We start from the raw sequence: 16,884 nt of genomic DNA on the forward strand, positions 1-16,884 counted from the left end.
CCGCGATCGGGGGGCGTTGAACCGTCAGAGGGTGAAAGATCGTCTGTGAGGGCGGGTGTTTGGTTTAAAGGTGTTTTAAAAAGTGGCGTTGGCCTATTTGAAATATTGGAGCGCGGGGGGGGGGGGGGTGAAATCTGTGTGTGGCAGCTCAAACGATCGGTGGAGCTGAGGAAAGAGATGGGCAGGAGACGGTGAGTGGTTGTCGGCCGCCGGCTCCCTGAGGAGGAGGGAGGAGGGGGTTTCCTCTCTCGGGCGAAGTGAGCGGCGACGCGCTGAAACTTGCCCGATGAATTTCTACCTGTTCAACGAGAGGAGCTGCCGCCAGTCCGCCGCCCCGGCATGGAGCGTCGCCCGTGAGAGGATGAGCCACAAAGGCAGCCCGGTGAAGGCTTACGACTTTCTGCTGAAATTTCTGCTGGTGGGTGACAGCGATGTGGGGAAGGGAGAGATCCTGGCCAGCCTGCAGGATGGAGCCAGCGAGTCACCCTATGGTTACAACATGGGTGAGTAGTAAACACGACCACCTCCCCTCACCCTCACCCTCAAAACACACTGGCAACCAGGATTTTTTTTTTAAATTCAAAGGATGTACTTTATTCATAAAATTTGTCAAAGCCAATTATATGACTAATGTAATGTCAGAGTTGACGACATAAATCAGTTTCTTCCAATATAAAAACAAAGTGCTGCAAGTACTCAGCAGGTCTGGCAGCATCTGTAGAGAGAGAGAGAAACAGTTTACGTTTCGAGTCCAATATGACTCCTCTTCGGAACTCCAGTACTGTATGTTACTATTGCTTACGATCACTATTGATATTTGCAATATTCGCTGCATGTCAGATGTGTAGCCTGGGGATTTTTCTAGCCCCTCTCTGACCCATAGCTGAATGTTCTCAGACGGTGGCCTTTGCCCAATGCCCCTTTGTGGCGGCTGGCCAAGGTTCAGTGTACCCCTTACTGCACGTAGTCTTCTTGGACCTTGGAAGCTGACAACCGCTGTATTAACAATTTGAGATTGTAGACTCTCTTTAAAGAATTTAGAGTTGAATTATACACCCCCCCCCACACACACACACACACTTACACTCTCTCCCTTTATTTCATTACTTATTTTGATTAATGTAATCCATTTGTCCCAGATGTGATGTGTTTTCATGCTGAAGCTGGAATAATTAAGCAAATAGATTTTAGTCTGAACATGTTTGGAATGAACATTCTTTATTCTGAAATCAAGTCTGGTAATGCAGAAACTTTTGTTAATTAAATACAAAATGTGTCACACAGTTAATACCGTGGATGTTTTGGTCCAAGATCAGTGCAGTAAACCACCCTCTGGCTTTGTTCCTTGAGCATTTTCTCTGATTTAATGTGAGAGATTATCTAAATAAAGGAAGTTTGTCTACTTTTCTTCATATCAGTTTTGCAATGAAGCTATTTACATGCAAAGTATTAATGATGTATATTAGTGGCTTGAAGACTCTGCATTGTTGGTGAAGCTTGAAAGTTTTATCAATAAAAAAACATAGGCTTTGATTTAATCAGCTATCATAACCAGACTTTGTTATCTGCCTTTTCCAAGATATTGCATTCAGTGTTGCAACTATTGTCTGTATCTGTTAGATTGTACAATATTGATGCTGTTTATACTGCAAACAGCTTTATTTTGGAAAATATTGCTTTCACCGTGGTATATATTTACTTAGAAAATGTGACATTTCGCTCAAATGGCATACTGGTGTTTTTCAAGTGTCATACTGGTTTCAGTGACAGCATCACTGCCTGTGAGTCAGAAAGTCATAGGTTCAAGCCTAGTTAAGAGGTTTGAGCACATGATCTTGGTTGACACTGGAGGAGTGAAGTGCTGTCTGAGATGTTAAATTGAGGCCCAGTTTATCATCGCCTCAGGTAGTTGCAAGATCCCCAGGCACTATTTGAAGAGCACATAAATTCTGCTGGTGTCCCAGCCAACTTTCTTTCCATATGCAAAACAACAACTTATATTGATATAGTGCTTGTAGTGAAATGAAATGTACCAAGGTGCTTCACAGGAGTATTATAAAACAATGTACGACACTGAGCAATGTAAGGAGATATTAGCTCAGTTGACCAAAAGCTTGTTCAAAGAGGTAGGTTTTAAGAAGTGTTTTGAAGGAGGAAAGCAAGTGGAGAGGTGAAGGGAGGAAATTTCAGAGCTTCAAGCCTAGGCAACTGAAGGCGCAGCCACCAATGGCAGTGCGATTAAAATCAGGAATGCACAAACAGCCAGCATTAGGAGCGCAGATAAGTTGGAGATTTTGGGGGATGAAGCAGGTTCTAGAGATAGGAATTGGGCATGAGGCCATGGAAGAATTTGCAAACAAGGGTGGGAATTTTTATGTTGAGATGTTTTTTGATCTAGAGCCAATGTGGGTCATAACAGGGTTATGGGGAACAGAACTTGCTGCGAGATACGACACAAGCAGCAGAGTTTTGGATGACCTCCAGTTTACAGAGGATAGAATGGGGGTGATCAGCAAGGAGTGTGGACTAGTGGAGTCTCGAGGTAAAGAAGATTTGAATGAGGATTTCAACTGCAGAACGAGCTGAGAACACCAAACATGGATTGCCCAATCGCGTATCCCATTTTTTTTTGGATATGAGAAATGTATTTTATTACATTGGAATGGTGATTACTCTTCAAGTAAATTTCTTTGACTTTACGTCAGGCAGTATCAAAGTGACTCAGTGACAAGCACTGCATACATGTATCTTTCTTTTTATAAAACTGGCTAGCTGAAGTAATATAGAATTACTCCGCAACAGTAATACAGTAAATTAAAAATGTCGTCTTAAGAGATTTTTAGTTTGTTTTTCACATTCGTATGTTTATGTGAATTTAGATCTGCCTAACTACTTTTTTGTATTTAAAACAAAAAACTGCGGATGGTGGAAATCCAAAACAAAAACAAAATTACCTGGAAAAACTCAGAAGGTCTGGCAGCATTGGCGGAGAAAAAAAGAGTTGACATTTCGAGTCCTCATGACTCTTCAACAGAACTGAGTGAATATTAGGAGAGGGGTGAAATATAAGCTGGTTTAAGGTGGGGGGGGGGGTGCGGTGGTGTGGTTGTAGGGTCAAGCAAGCAGTGATAGGAGCAGATAATCAAAGTATGTCACAGACAAAAGAACAAAGAGGTGTTGAAGGTGGTGATATCTAAATGAATGTGCTAATTAAGAATGGATGGCAGGGCACTCAAGGTACAGCTTTAGTGGGGGTGGGGTGGAAAGACTAGCAGAGCATAAAAGATTTAAAAATAATGGAAATAGGTGGGAAAAGAAAAATCTATATAAATTATTGGAAAAAACAAAAGGAAGGGGGAAGAAATGGAAAGGGTGTGGGGATGGAGGAGGGAGTTCAAGATCTAAAGTTGTTGAATTCAATATTCAGTCTGGAAGACTGTAAAGTGCCTAGTCGGAAGATGAGGTGCTGTTCCTCCAGTTTGCGTTGGGCTTCACTGGAACAGTGCAGCAAGCTAAGGACAAACGTGGGCAAGAGAGTAGGGTGGAGTATTAAAATGGCAAGCGACAGGGGGATTTGGGTCATTCTTGCGGACAGACCGCAGGTGTACTGCAAAGCGGTCGCCCAGTTTATGTTTAGTCTCTCCAATGTAGAGGAGACCGCTACCTTTTTGTATTATTTGTTTTAAATTGTTGGAGCAATTTCTGAGTATCAAGAACTGGTTAGTTTCTAACAATCTTATTTCAAACTGTGATTCACAGAGATTAGTGATTGATCCGTTCTGCATTTGTGATCCAGATCGAAGTAAATTAAAGTTTTTAAAAAAAAGTATCTTGCACATGGAATCAAGAGTTTTGTACTAATTTGCTCGAGCTCTGGTTGACTTTCACATTTTCTTCGTTATATTGAGGAAATAAAGCAGACAAATGTACAGTTGGTTGAGTTTATAGCCTTCCTATTTGGCTGAAGGTTTGCAATATAAACTTGTATGAACTGCAGCATTGCAAGCTTTAAAAAATGCTAGAAATAATACGTTAGCCAGCATGAATATAAAAATAATTTAAAATATTTTTGCAGTTGTAAAAACATTGTATGTTAGAATCCAAGTTGAAGTAGCTTTTCAACAGTGGTGAAGATTTAACCTGAAACATCAGTAGAAAGGGCAAACGATTCACTACCTTGATGATGAAAAGAGAACACGTGTTGATAACAAAATACAAAATTTGCTGACCGAGTTATTTCATGTTGGGAACTTGAGTGAGTTTTTATGGACTGATGTATTGGCTTTTGAAGTTATGCCATTGAAGCCTTTTAAACTTATTGGTTTTCAATATGTCTTGAAGGAATGTGTTGGTACATATTGAATTCCAATATGAAACTTGCCCACAGTCTCTTACTATGGTTCAGGTTTTGATGTCAGTGGCAGATGAGTGACACTTGTCATTCATTTTACTTACAGCTGCCCACAGACATTTTGTGGGTTTTTCAACCACAACAATATGATCGTTGGGAGCCTGATAAAGTGTGGCATCTTCTATAGGGGACCTGGGACCTGTATGAATAAGGCAAGCAACAGTGTATTTCTATAACCACTCAGAGTGAAGAATCCCTACTGAATGATACAGAGTCTGAACCAGGAAATAAAGTTATTAACTTGAATGTAAAATCATGCACGGAAAGCAAAATCAACAGAGGGAAAGAAAGATGGGATTAAGAGAGTGAGATAAGAGACAGGATAATATGAAAACATGTTTTTAATTTTAATATTTTCAAAAAATCCAGTAGTAATTAAAATCTGAAGGAATGAGACTCCACATATTGTTACGATCCTTGTAGAGAAAGATTTTTTTGAGAGATCAATTTCCCAGTGCACTACAAAAAGGATCACACGACAGTATTTCATGTTTTAAGGCTTGTATCCGTAACAAACAACATTATTCAACATTGATCTAATGTTACTTAGTAGGCAACTGCGATACCAATTTACAGCAAATGGGTTCTGTGCTCACCAGTCCTCTGCTTTGCGGTTAACCCAGAAGGACCCCTTTTCTTCTGCTTGGCATAGCAGCGCCTGCTTTATTTTCCCCCAAACCCTTCCATCTCTCAAACTCAATCTGTAAATCTGCAGAAGTATGTCCCTGTTCAATGGCAATCAGATCACATGGACTTCTCTGGACAGCACTAGTAGGAGGTCACATGCTGTTCTCCATTACTCCATTTTACCTTGAATTAAAGGAGAGAGTTTAAACATAATCATCTTATAAAGCCTCACGTTCATAATAATGTGTAGAAGAAAAATTTCAGTGCCAGAGATGTTGTTTGGCAATAATTAAGACTTAGCATTGCCATCAAAAACTCACTCACACTTGCATGGACAAGCCCTAACACTTTCTGGCACATCTTGTAGGTAAATATTGCAACTTCATACCATTCTATATACTTCAGTGCTGAATCTCTGGGCAAGATTTTGATCTAGTAAAGCTTGTGGATGCACCTCAAATAAAAACTAAGATTTCCATACAGATGCTGGAAATTGCTGTCCAATTTACTCCTCGTAAGGTCCAGGTAAATGTGATTGACTCGTCAAGCCTTGTAATAACTCTGGTAGGAAATAAATGTTACCTTTCAAGCATTGCTTACATCCCATGCCACTCTTTGTTTTGTGTTAACAAACAAATATTAAAAACAACTTATTTTGATAGAAAATAGGGAAAGAGTGTATAATGTAAAACTTGTTTTGTATTTACTTTTATAATTCTGATACAGTGACTTCTGCATTTACTAAAAAGCATTTTGCTTAACTTGCAAATATGACTGACTGGTCAATTCATGTTGTTATGTTGCTCATTCAAGACCTGTTTCTGATCAACAAGAAATAGTAAGGCTGCTTTATGGTGGTGCTTGAGTACAAGGCGGGGAACTAGTAGAGAAGACCATTTTCCCTGTTGAATTGAGTGTCAAGTTTCATGTGCTGAGAAGAGTTTGTAGCTGGCTTGTTTTTCCTGTCCAAGCTTCTGGATCTGTAATGAAAGGCAAGTACCCTTTAGAGGAAAATTCGAGGTTTACTTTTATGGCAAAAACACAGTGTCACGTCACTGCCTTTATTTGATGTAATGGAAGGAAAAATGCACTTTATCTAATATTGTGTGATGCTCTTAATTCATTATTTCTAATATCTTTCCACAACCACCATCCCCAGTGACAATCCTTTACTTCACTCTAATATTATCTGGATATATTTTACCAGTTACAACCAGTATTGGAAGGGAAAGGTTTTTAATTGCATTGTTCAGCAATTTTCACGATTGAAGTGGACATGGAATTAAATTTTTATGTACCTATCAACAGCTTATATAGTATTTAAAAAAAAAACTTGTGACACTGCAGAAGGGGAATCTTTTTCAAAATGTAAGGCAATGTAATTATAAAATTCAGTATTTGATGATGCATTACGCATTATTATACTGATGCTTGCAGATCTTGGATTTTAGGTATGTGTTTATATTTTACTATTATGATTATGTTGAGCAATTAGTAATTTAAAATCTTAGCAAATAGAAACTTTAACTTTTTAACTATAAATGAGAATAGAGAAAATATACACTATTGTTTACAGATAGCATAGTAGCATATTATGTGGGGAAATGCCAAGTTATCCATGTTGGAAGGAAAATAAGAAAAGTGACGAGACTGGGAAATGTTGGTATTCAGAGGGATCTGTGTGTCCTTGAGCACAAATCACAAAGCTGTTGAGCAGGTACAGAAAGCAATTGGATAAATGAATGGTATGTTATTCTTTATTACAAAGGGCTCAGTGTATGAGAGTGAAAATCATCCCTGAGCGTATGAGTGGGCTGAATGGCCTACTCTTAATTCTTGTGTTCTTATAAATTAATCATCTAAATTTCAAGATATCAATTTATTTAACTGAAATATTGTCATTTAACATTTGGTAATAAAATACCAAAGTTATGTTGATTACAAGTTCCTGCTCATACTATGTATCACTGGATCCGTATTAAAATTGTATATCAACCCTAGAGTGACTGTAGCAGTATCTCTGTAACCAAACACTAAGATCACTTAAAAAAAATTAAAATCACAGTTGAGGTTTAGTAGATTTTCCTTTAAATTTGCTACAAACTCTGACCCTGTTAATTGGTGCAGTATGCTTTTTTTCTTCTGATGTCGATTTGTTTTAGCTTCCAGTTTACTTGCTAAAGTAATGAAATGAAACTGACAAGGTTTTGGTTTAATCTGATGTCCAGAGAACCATTCAGATTAAGTCATTTTGCAATAAAATAATGCAAACAACATGTTTGTTTTTGCTGCAATTGTCAAATGCAGTTTTGACTGCAGTTGTCCATTTAGAGGATTATGGCTCAAGTTTTTTTCTAACTTGTGAAATAAATTGGAACTCGAAAGAAAACTTGGACCACTACAGGTCCAATAATGTTGCAAGCTTTTTAATGGAATAGTGTGAAGTTGTGCCAGGTCCTTTTTATAGGAGGAGACAGATTGATTACAGAATGGCTGTCCTATGCTTCACACTGATCACTTATAGACCAGAATTGGCAAAGCTTGTGAATAAGCATGACTGACTCCTGGAAAGGAAAGTTTAGTTAAATAGGATGTTTTTTCCCTTGGGACAACTCGATTGTTCAAATGATTGAGCACTTGACTGAGTCAGGAGTTTGGTCTTTGGGGACGCTTTGTGGCTCCTATATGTTGGTCTTAAATAAGTCTTAATTGCTACTACTACTCTGCGAATTAATACAGGCTTCTTTTTAACTAATTGGGGAAAAATAACCCCCAACTGTACAGTTGTTGTGACGCCACCAATTTGCATTAGATTTCTTTCTAGTTGATAATGGCATGATGAAGCACCATTGATGATCAATGAATCAAGCGTTTTATTGTATTTACGAAATTCTGTATAATTTCATAACCATGTCCTGTACTCTTGTATTAAAACGGACAATTTGGGTCTGGTGATTCAATATATAAGCCATCAACACAAAAGAAGTAATATTTTGTGGAACATATTTCTTGAAAGAAATATTTGAATTTGAATATTTATATTTGGGTTCAAACAATCTGCAAGTCACAAAGTTTTGCTGTGTTTTGTAGTATCTGTGGCCACCATTGGATTTCCAAAACAAAATTCCTGGTGTTAAATATTTTGTTACTTCCATTATAAACAGGCCTGCAGCTGTTCTCATCATTACACTTAAAAGCCGTAATTGATTCTATACCTAAAATGAATGAGTCACCTAACACTTGTTCATACACAAGACCATTTTACCTTTTTTTGATACTTTAACTGATGAAAGGTAAATTTTTGCCTGCCTAGGCAAGCGGTAGTAACATGTTCAAGTCTTTGCTAGTATACTTGAATGAGAACTTGCAGTGTGCTACGGTTCCAAATTATAGAGCGACGCTACTTCATACCAGATATTTTCAGCTTCTACGTGATGAATGATTTCTTGTCATTTTAAAAGCACTGCAGAACAGTATGAGCATTAATGTGAAGCTTTTACAGGGTAAATTCCTTGCAAAGGAGAGGGTTTCTAGTATACATCCAAATTTTTGATTTGGAAATGCAGGCATGCATGCTAGTTTCATTGAGGAATTTAAGGTAAATAAATGGAATTTTTTTAAGTGGACTCTGATATGGACTTTCGGTTATGAAGATGGATTTTCCCCCCAATTAGGGAGTCTTAGTTTGATTGAATTGGTTCCTAAAATGCATTTATAGCGCTTAAATAATATACAGTAAATATATTTTTTAATGCTATGAAATAAAAATATGCTATTATTCCAATGGTACACATTTATAACTTCTAAATGGTTTCAAAGCATGACTTATTTATGTCTGTTGAATTACTCTAAGCAGTGCAATATTTACAATCAAATACAATATGCTTTTGAGATATTTGGTTAGGGAGAAGCCATAAAAATCCTTGGTTGAGCACTCTCAACAGGAAACACTGGTTCAATAATGGTTGCAGGTGGAACCATATCTTGTTATTGTATCTCTTTTTCTTAAATGGTCCACATGCATACGGGTGATCTGGCCTTCTACTTCCGAGTGGTATGATGATGGGCTGGTCACTGAACTTACCTTACCAGTTAACCACTTCGGTTCTCCACCAAAATTCTTCACGTTTGCTGCTTCTCCAACAGCAAATCGTCTATGCAAGTCTTTTTTAGCTTTTCGGTTTCCTTGCCTCTTCTCCATCTTCCCCTCCAAATTTGGAAATATTAGGCCCAGTGTTGTCTTAAGACGGCGTCTCATCAACGATTCTGGAGGTATTGCTCCTGTAATTGTGTTGGGGGGGGTGTGGTCATCCTGAAAAAGAAAGTGTGCAAGCTTGGTCTCCAACGAATACCTTGTTAACTTCTTCATATTTGTCTACAGCATCTAGAATTCTTTCCAGAGAATTGGAAGTAACTTGTACCTCATTGATTTTTATCTTCGGCATCAGCATCCAGCAAACCTTTGAGAAACTAGAATAATATCAAAATAGGATTAGTTCAATGATTTGTTTATTGCCTCCTTCGAGTGTTTATAGGTGCAATCAGCCACCGTTTTATTGTCTTTTTGGAACCTTCTTTCTTTTTGTCGTCGTCTTTGTACCACAGAGTTTAGTCTTGTCCTTCATTTTGACTTCACTGTGGGCCAGACTTCTCTCAGGTGAAATCTCAACTTGTCTTAGTTCAGTAGCTGAGTCGCCCAAAACTTTGTCATCTGCTTGCCTCTTGAAAAGCTCTCGATTTTTGCTTTCAAAGACTCATTAGCTTCACTTAGCTGATTCTCCTGTCTCTCTTTTTTTGTATTTATTGGCTCTTGGAAACTTGAACATTTGATGTGTCTTCTCTGCCACCTGGTTCTTCAGTTTATTCAGGGTTGCTGAATTCTTTCTGTTTCTCTTTGTCCTTTTCCAGAGGCACATACTTTGACCTGAAGGAATCTTGTTGTGTGTGAAGGTCTTTGAACAGGCTTTCCTTTTCCTTGCGAAGTTACTCACTGCGTCTTGAGCTCTATCATTCAGCAGGGTCTCTTTGAGTTTTTTCTGCTGTTTTTCCATGTTTTTTTTTGATATAGACTGCATTTCTTCAGGTTGTTGAGTCCTTACACAGTCCTTTTCATCCTGTTGCGGTCCTTGGACTCTCCACGCTCTTTTTGCCATCCTTTGCCTTGTTCCTTTTTCAAGATATGAACTCTTCCAGCTTCCTTTTGAAATCTTCCTGGCTAATCAAGGTTGATTTCCCTTAACCAGTTTCGCCCTAGAAGACTTGGTTCTTTGTCTCTCGATACCATAGTGGGTAGCTGTGCCGATTGGTTTCTATAATGGACAGTTGCTCTGCTGATACCTTTTACTTGGATTTCGTTACCTCTGTATGTTTTCAACTTGGCAGATGTTTGTTCCAAATTTAATTGATGTTGACCATTATTTAAATATGAAAGTGTGTTCTCCATTTACAGTAGTGGAAGCTCCAATGTCTACTTCCATTTTTAATGATTTACCATTTGCTTGTACTGTAACAAACATTGGTTCTGTATTCCCAACTTTCGTGTTAAACAATGAATAAATGTCAGAATTTGTTGTTTTAGGCTCTTCTACACTATTGATTTCATTGGGCTTCTCCTGTTGTTTGCAAGTCTGTTTAAATCTCTCTTTGCACTGTCTCATTACATGTCCACTTCTATGACAAAAGTAACACTCTACTTATTAAAACTGCCAATCACTAAAAGACTGTTTCCACATCGATTAAAGTTGTTCTTCAATTTAACTGCTAAATTACTTATTCTTTTTCAGCTAGTGCGAGTTATTTCCCGTTTCGTGGCCGAGCCTGGCTTTTTCGTGCCACTTTCAGTTGACTGTTCCTGCCCGATTTGTAGTACTGCGCCATTTTGCACCCCTTCTATTAGCACCCCATCTCTTATAGCGCTTTCCGTGGCCAGCACTATTTCTAATGCCGCGTTTAAATCCAGATTCACTTCAGCCAGCAATCTTCTCTGCATAGTTTCTTCTTTCACACCGCACACTCTGAACATGTCGTTCAGAGCCTCACTGAGCTCGCAATGTTCCGTTAATTGCTTTAAATTCACCACGTAGCTAGCAATTGTCACGCCCAGATTGGCTCTATTTCGCGAATTGAACCTGAACCTCTGCATTGTTACTGAGGACTTGGGTTGAAAATGCCCCTTCACGAGGTCCACTAATTCTGCGACATTCTTCGAATCTGAGGCACTGGGTGCCATCAAACTTTGAGTCAGACTGTAGGTTTTGCTCTCAGAAGTACTCAGAAGGATTGCTCGCCTCTTCTCTTGCCCCATGATTTTGTTCACTTGAAGAATGCGAGGTATCTATATACTGAGACCAATCGTCTGTGGCTGGCTCAAAGGGATCGTTTCTACCAAACTGTGGCATTTTGGGTGAGTATATCTTTTATTTTAAACGGACGTTGATACTCGCAATCGCTGGGTCAGGTACAGCACCGATTCCGATTTATCTTGATTTATCCTCGTCACCAGTTTGTTATAGTGTGGCCTTGTCACCTATATGTGATAAGAGTTGATCTGCAGACAACTTTCAATTGGAAACTTGGTAGGTTTATTGACAATGCAGCAAGTAAATGTGTGTATTCAACTCCATCTCTATCTCTACATTGACTCTGGAGACAGCCCGAGCTGACAACACATTGGCTTACACAGATCATGTGATCTTACACCACAGGACTATTCTTAAAGGTACAGCCTAACATTTAACTAAACCATAATTACTACAGTTCTCTAATGTCATAACCTCAGGGATGCTATAATTGGATTCTGAACTCCGGTGCTTGCAAGGCGTAAAAAATCAGTTCTGGGTTCTGCTATCCAGTTGACCCATCCTAAAATGGTAAGATGCCTACTTCCTGTGATGACTGGTTTGGACTTAGCTCTCACATCTTCCCATGGTTTTTGAGCATGCTAATTCTCACTGACCACATGGCCACTTGGGCAAGGAAATGGCAGACTGCTGAAGATTTTAGAACCCTATTCCAGCATGATCCACCAATTTGAGAGGAACAGTAAAACATGGAAGAAGGGATTTGTAGATTTTTTCTCCTTTTGCAAATATGTTTTGTTTTGATGTTGCACTAAATGTTCTTATTTGGATGTGATGTTATCAGTATTCAGGCTTGGGACGAATGCCAGTCTACTTAATTTCCTATGGAACCCCATGTAGCTGGTATCAGCAGTTCCCAGCTGAGTTGAAAGATCAGAACACGCCTCTAAATAAGAACTACAGATAAACAGTAGTTTATGAAATGGAATTACACTTTGTTTAATTATGTAGCTTATAATCAAAGCCTTTTGGACTTGTAATATCTGGGCAGAAAACAACATCTGCAGTTTTGCAAAATCTAAGTGTCAGCTATTCTGATCTATTTTTGGCTTTCAGTGACATGACAATGTCATAATTATTTATAACGCTAGTACCTTTTCTGCCTCTTTGCGCTGTGTAACTATGGCGACCTGGGTAATGTATGAGCACTTGTACTAGTTGCATGATTGATAAAGTAAGAACTGGTTGCATTAGTAGTAGCTATGTAATCCTGCAATATCACTTCTGTAAATTGAGGAAAAGGAAACTCATTGACATAAAAATTATTATTTTTATTTTTGCAAGAGCTGCTTGGAAGATGGGGATTAGGTTGCAAGTGAGTATATAAACATAGCTGCAGCTTCTTTAGCTCTGCCACATTGAGAATTGATGGCCTTGTTAAGATAACAGCAACAAGGATGGTAGCATGGTGGTTTTGTTACTGGGTTAATAATCCAAAAGTTTGGACTAATGATCTGGAGGCATGAATTCAAATCCCACCATAGCAGTTGAGGCATTTAAATTGCCAATTAAATAAATCTCAAATAAAAAAACTCAGAATTGGTAATGGTGACCCTGAAACTATTGAGTTCACTCATGTTTCCTTCCCTAAAGGACATGTCATCCTTACCTGGTCTGGGCTATTTGTTACTCCAGAACCACACCAACTACTGTTCTCTGAATAGCCTAGCAAACCAGAACAAAATGCATTAAGTAAGAAATGGGACGGATCTCCTGACATCAACCTGGGCATTGGACTCATAGACGACAAAAGCACATAAAGCCCAATGAATCTGCAAGGTTCTCCTCACTAACACCTTGGGAAACTAATATAACCATGCTCACAGAATCATATCTTTCTGCCAATGTCCCAGACATCTCCATCACCATCACTGGGTATGTCACCAGGACAAATCCACAAGAGGTGACAAAACAGTGGCAATAGGAGCCCTGAACACTGACTCCCAACTTCGTGAAGTCTCATAGCATCAGGTCAAACAGGGGCAAGAAAACATCCTGCTGATTGCCAACTGCTGCCCTCCCTCCATCACTGAATCAGTATTCCTCCACATTGCCACTTGCAAGGACACAGAATGCCTTCCAACTAGGGTACTTCAATGTCCATTACTAAGTGTAGCTCGGTAGTATCACTATTAACCGAGCTGGCATAGCTACCAGACTGAGCCTGCCAAGATTTCTTTGACGGGACCCCAACCCCCACCTCCCCCGCCGTCAAACCAGTGACCTCTATCCCTAGAAGGACAAGGGCTGCAGGTGCAAGAGAACACCACCACCTCCAAGTTGCACACTATATTGACTTGGGAATATATTGCTGTTCATTGGTTGTTGCTTTATCAAAATCCTGGATTTCCCTATCTTCACCAGGCTGACATGCAGCAGTTCAAGAAAGATGCTCACCATCACCTTCTCAAGGGCAAATAAGGTTGGGCAACAAGTCGTGACAGCCACATTCCATGAATGAATTTTTGAAAAACATGCTAAGTTAATACTGATGTTAGCGTATGGAAATTTGGTGCGAAAGGAATTCAGATATTTGTATAATTTCAGCACCATAATCAACAAATTGGCAGGCCATCAGGAGAAACAGCAAATGGTGTTTATGCTTGCCAGTGGTGATGCTTTGACTTAGTGAGGGGAAACAGTGCATGTTTTTGATGTGGTCCTGCCTTTGGAAACATTTTTCTGCCTCACCTGATTAATGTAAATGAGAAACAATATGGCCCAGATTTTAGGCAAAAGTAACAGTGAGTCAGCAGTCATTGGCACTAAAGTGTAAATTAGACAATAATTTTCAGCAACCACTGCATATGTGTGATTAAATACAGAAATTGGGAAGTTGCTGTCCAAGTTCAACTGATTCCCCAGAAGCTTTGCTAAAATGTTATCTCACCAATAAACTTAGCATTAAAACGCATGGAAAGGAATGAAGTTGCAGGTATTTGCTTGACTGACGCTCGCTAATCTCCACAGAATAGGTTAGAACTTGCCATTCCAGCACAAGTCATGTTTTAATGGCTTAATGAATCGTAATTATTGCCTAGCGATCTGTCTGTACTAGAAATTAACTTCTACAGTTGTGGAGCCTCATTCCTTCAGAATTTAATTATTGTTGAGAAATCTTTTCTCTCTGTCTCTCTTAATGCTGTGTGTGGATGATTGTGCGCCGAAATGGCTTTCTAACCCTAACAAGGTTCAGTGCAAAACTCCATAGGATGTCTGAGGGCAAGTGTAATGAATTGTGCCATTGATCTCACAATTGGGGCCTAAAATTTGGTACAATCTGGTGGTGGACAAGGTGTAATAACCTTCTAAAATTTAACCATGTCATGTATCATGTGTGCTTGCTTGCATATCTGTAGTCTCTTTACAAGTCTCAGAAGAAATTTAAGTGCCCCTGACTAGTTTAAGTATAACTTGTGATGAGTAGGATGACATTGTTTTTTACCTGCACTGACTTACTTTCTATAATGGCACGACTCTTTTGATGTCATCTTTTTAGCACTTGTAATAAATTACAATGTACAAAGGAATCATCAGTTGATTCCTAATATATTTTATTCATAATGCCTTTTTGTACTGCTTTTGATACTTAATTGGAGAACTAATTTGTTAAAGGGGAGCACTGATCTCAATAGACGTTGAAATCACTGGTTATGTTTTAAGTCAGTATTTATCTGATGATAATGGTGAGGGATGCTGAAGTTGGCATTGTTATGGAGGTGGAAGTAGGCAGTCTTACTGCAGAGGTGAGATAGGAATCTCATTTTGAGATCAAATCTGACACCAAAGGTATGAACCAATTGGTTCAGCCTCAGATAGTTGTCAATGAAGTAGATGGAGTTGGTGGCAAGGGACTAAGTTTGTAACAGGGACCAAGTACAATGGCTTCTGTCTTCCCAATATTTAATTATTGACTGAAAAAGCGTGTAAGACATGGTGAACTAAAAGCAAAAATGATTTTTTTTAATTATCTGGTATTGCTGTCATAGAAACTAGATGGATCGCTTTTCTCTCTCTCTTGTAACTTGTATGTTCTCTTCATATTCTTGTTGCTGGTCCCTTTTTTCTTGGCTTTGTTGTCTCTGAGAGAATCCAATTTCCTGTAGGTTTTTAGTGCTCAGTCCAGGAGCCTGGTGTTTGGGGTTTGGTCACCTTCTTGACCATATTAGTTTGCAGGTTTTTAAGTTGGAAAACTTACTTTACCAGGAGAACCACATGATGGTTGCTATCTCCCTCTCACCTGAACATCTTGAAGGCCAGGAAAGAACTTTATGTCCAGTTCTGTGACAACCACTCACCCATGATGTAATGCCGAAATACCTTGGCATCACTCTTGACTGTATAATGCCCTACCTGGAAACACCTCCAGAACACCAGAGCCAAGTTCCAATTTGAGTGAGTGTGAATCTCATACAGAAACTGGCAGGTACCATCTGGGCAACAGCCAACACACCTACACATTGCTTCATTTGCCCTGATCTACCCAACAGGAGAGCACTGCTGCTCACCCTGACTTAGCTGCCACACAAATGTGGTAGATATCCATCCCCGGGAAGTCATTTATATTTCTGGAATGGTGAGACCAACACAGTTGCAGTGGCTTCCTGAGGTCCGCAGTTAATGAAGCACTCCCATTGACATGGGACCTCAAAAAAAAAACACACACTTGTCTGAAATCCCATGTTGCCCCCTTGGAACACACTCCACACCCGAAAAACTGTCTGCAGTCCCACTTGATTGTATACCTTCTGGTTGAATCCAGAAATCACCAACCACAACCTGGTATCTGACTCGAGTGGTGAAGCTCCAGGTTTCTATCTCCATGGAAAATCTGGACAATCCTCAACCACTTGAGGATGGGCCAGGGAAGATGTGACCATTTGCTCTACAAGTTGAATATGAGGAACAACTCCAATTTTGGCAGTGGCCGATCAAAACAGACTATCGCCACATACTGAACTCGTGTCCTGAGAGATCCATTCCAGTTGGCATCATATCCATTCACATTGCGTCAGCTGGAGCTGTTAAATGGATTGTTAACCTCAGCATCAAACTTGAACTGCTTCCCCAGCCATATGAATAAAAACATTTTTGTAATTACTCAGTGTTGCAGATTAATTGTTGTGTTCTCTCTGTAAATGGTTTTTTTAAACAAATCTGTTATCTTGAATTAATACTGAGTTTAGTTTTTTTAAAAATGCCTCTGAAATTATCCTCTTCATAGTGGTCTGTTAGTGTATACAATTTTAAAACAAATTAATATCTAAAGCATGCTTATGTTATTGCTGTAATTCTTCCCTTTTCCAGATTGAGTGTTTAATGATTTAAAGAAGTTTAATTGGCCACTTTTTTTTAAGAGGTGATTGAATGTGCCAAGTTTTTTAATGATTTTATTGTGGGTTGGTTAAACTTATTCGGTTTTCTCTGTCTCTCTGTCTCTGCCTCTCTCTCTGCCCCTCTCTCTCTCTCTCTGCCCCTCTCTCTCTC

General features: G+C 39.1%; 1 protein-coding gene across 2 annotated transcripts in view; it reads left to right on the forward strand.

Moving 5' to 3' along the window:
• Window positions 1-123: 123 nt before the first annotated feature.
• Window positions 124-16,884, forward strand: part of LOC121293937 (ras-related protein Rab-40B) — a 76,420-nt gene continuing 59,659 nt past the window's right edge. Inside the window, exon 1 of one of the 2 annotated variants that reach the window (XM_041217415.1) lies at window positions 124-503. In XM_041217415.1, the coding sequence (XP_041073349.1) occupies window positions 287-503 (217 nt within the window). In that variant the 5' untranslated portion in view covers window positions 124-286. The remainder of the gene's footprint in view (window positions 504-16,884) is intronic. The other variant, XM_041217414.1, reaches the window with a different exon arrangement.

Source organism: Carcharodon carcharias, chromosome 22 (assembly GCF_017639515.1).
Source record: "Carcharodon carcharias isolate sCarCar2 chromosome 22, sCarCar2.pri, whole genome shotgun sequence".
In the NCBI taxonomy this organism is placed as follows: Eukaryota; Metazoa; Chordata; class Chondrichthyes; order Lamniformes; family Lamnidae; genus Carcharodon; species Carcharodon carcharias.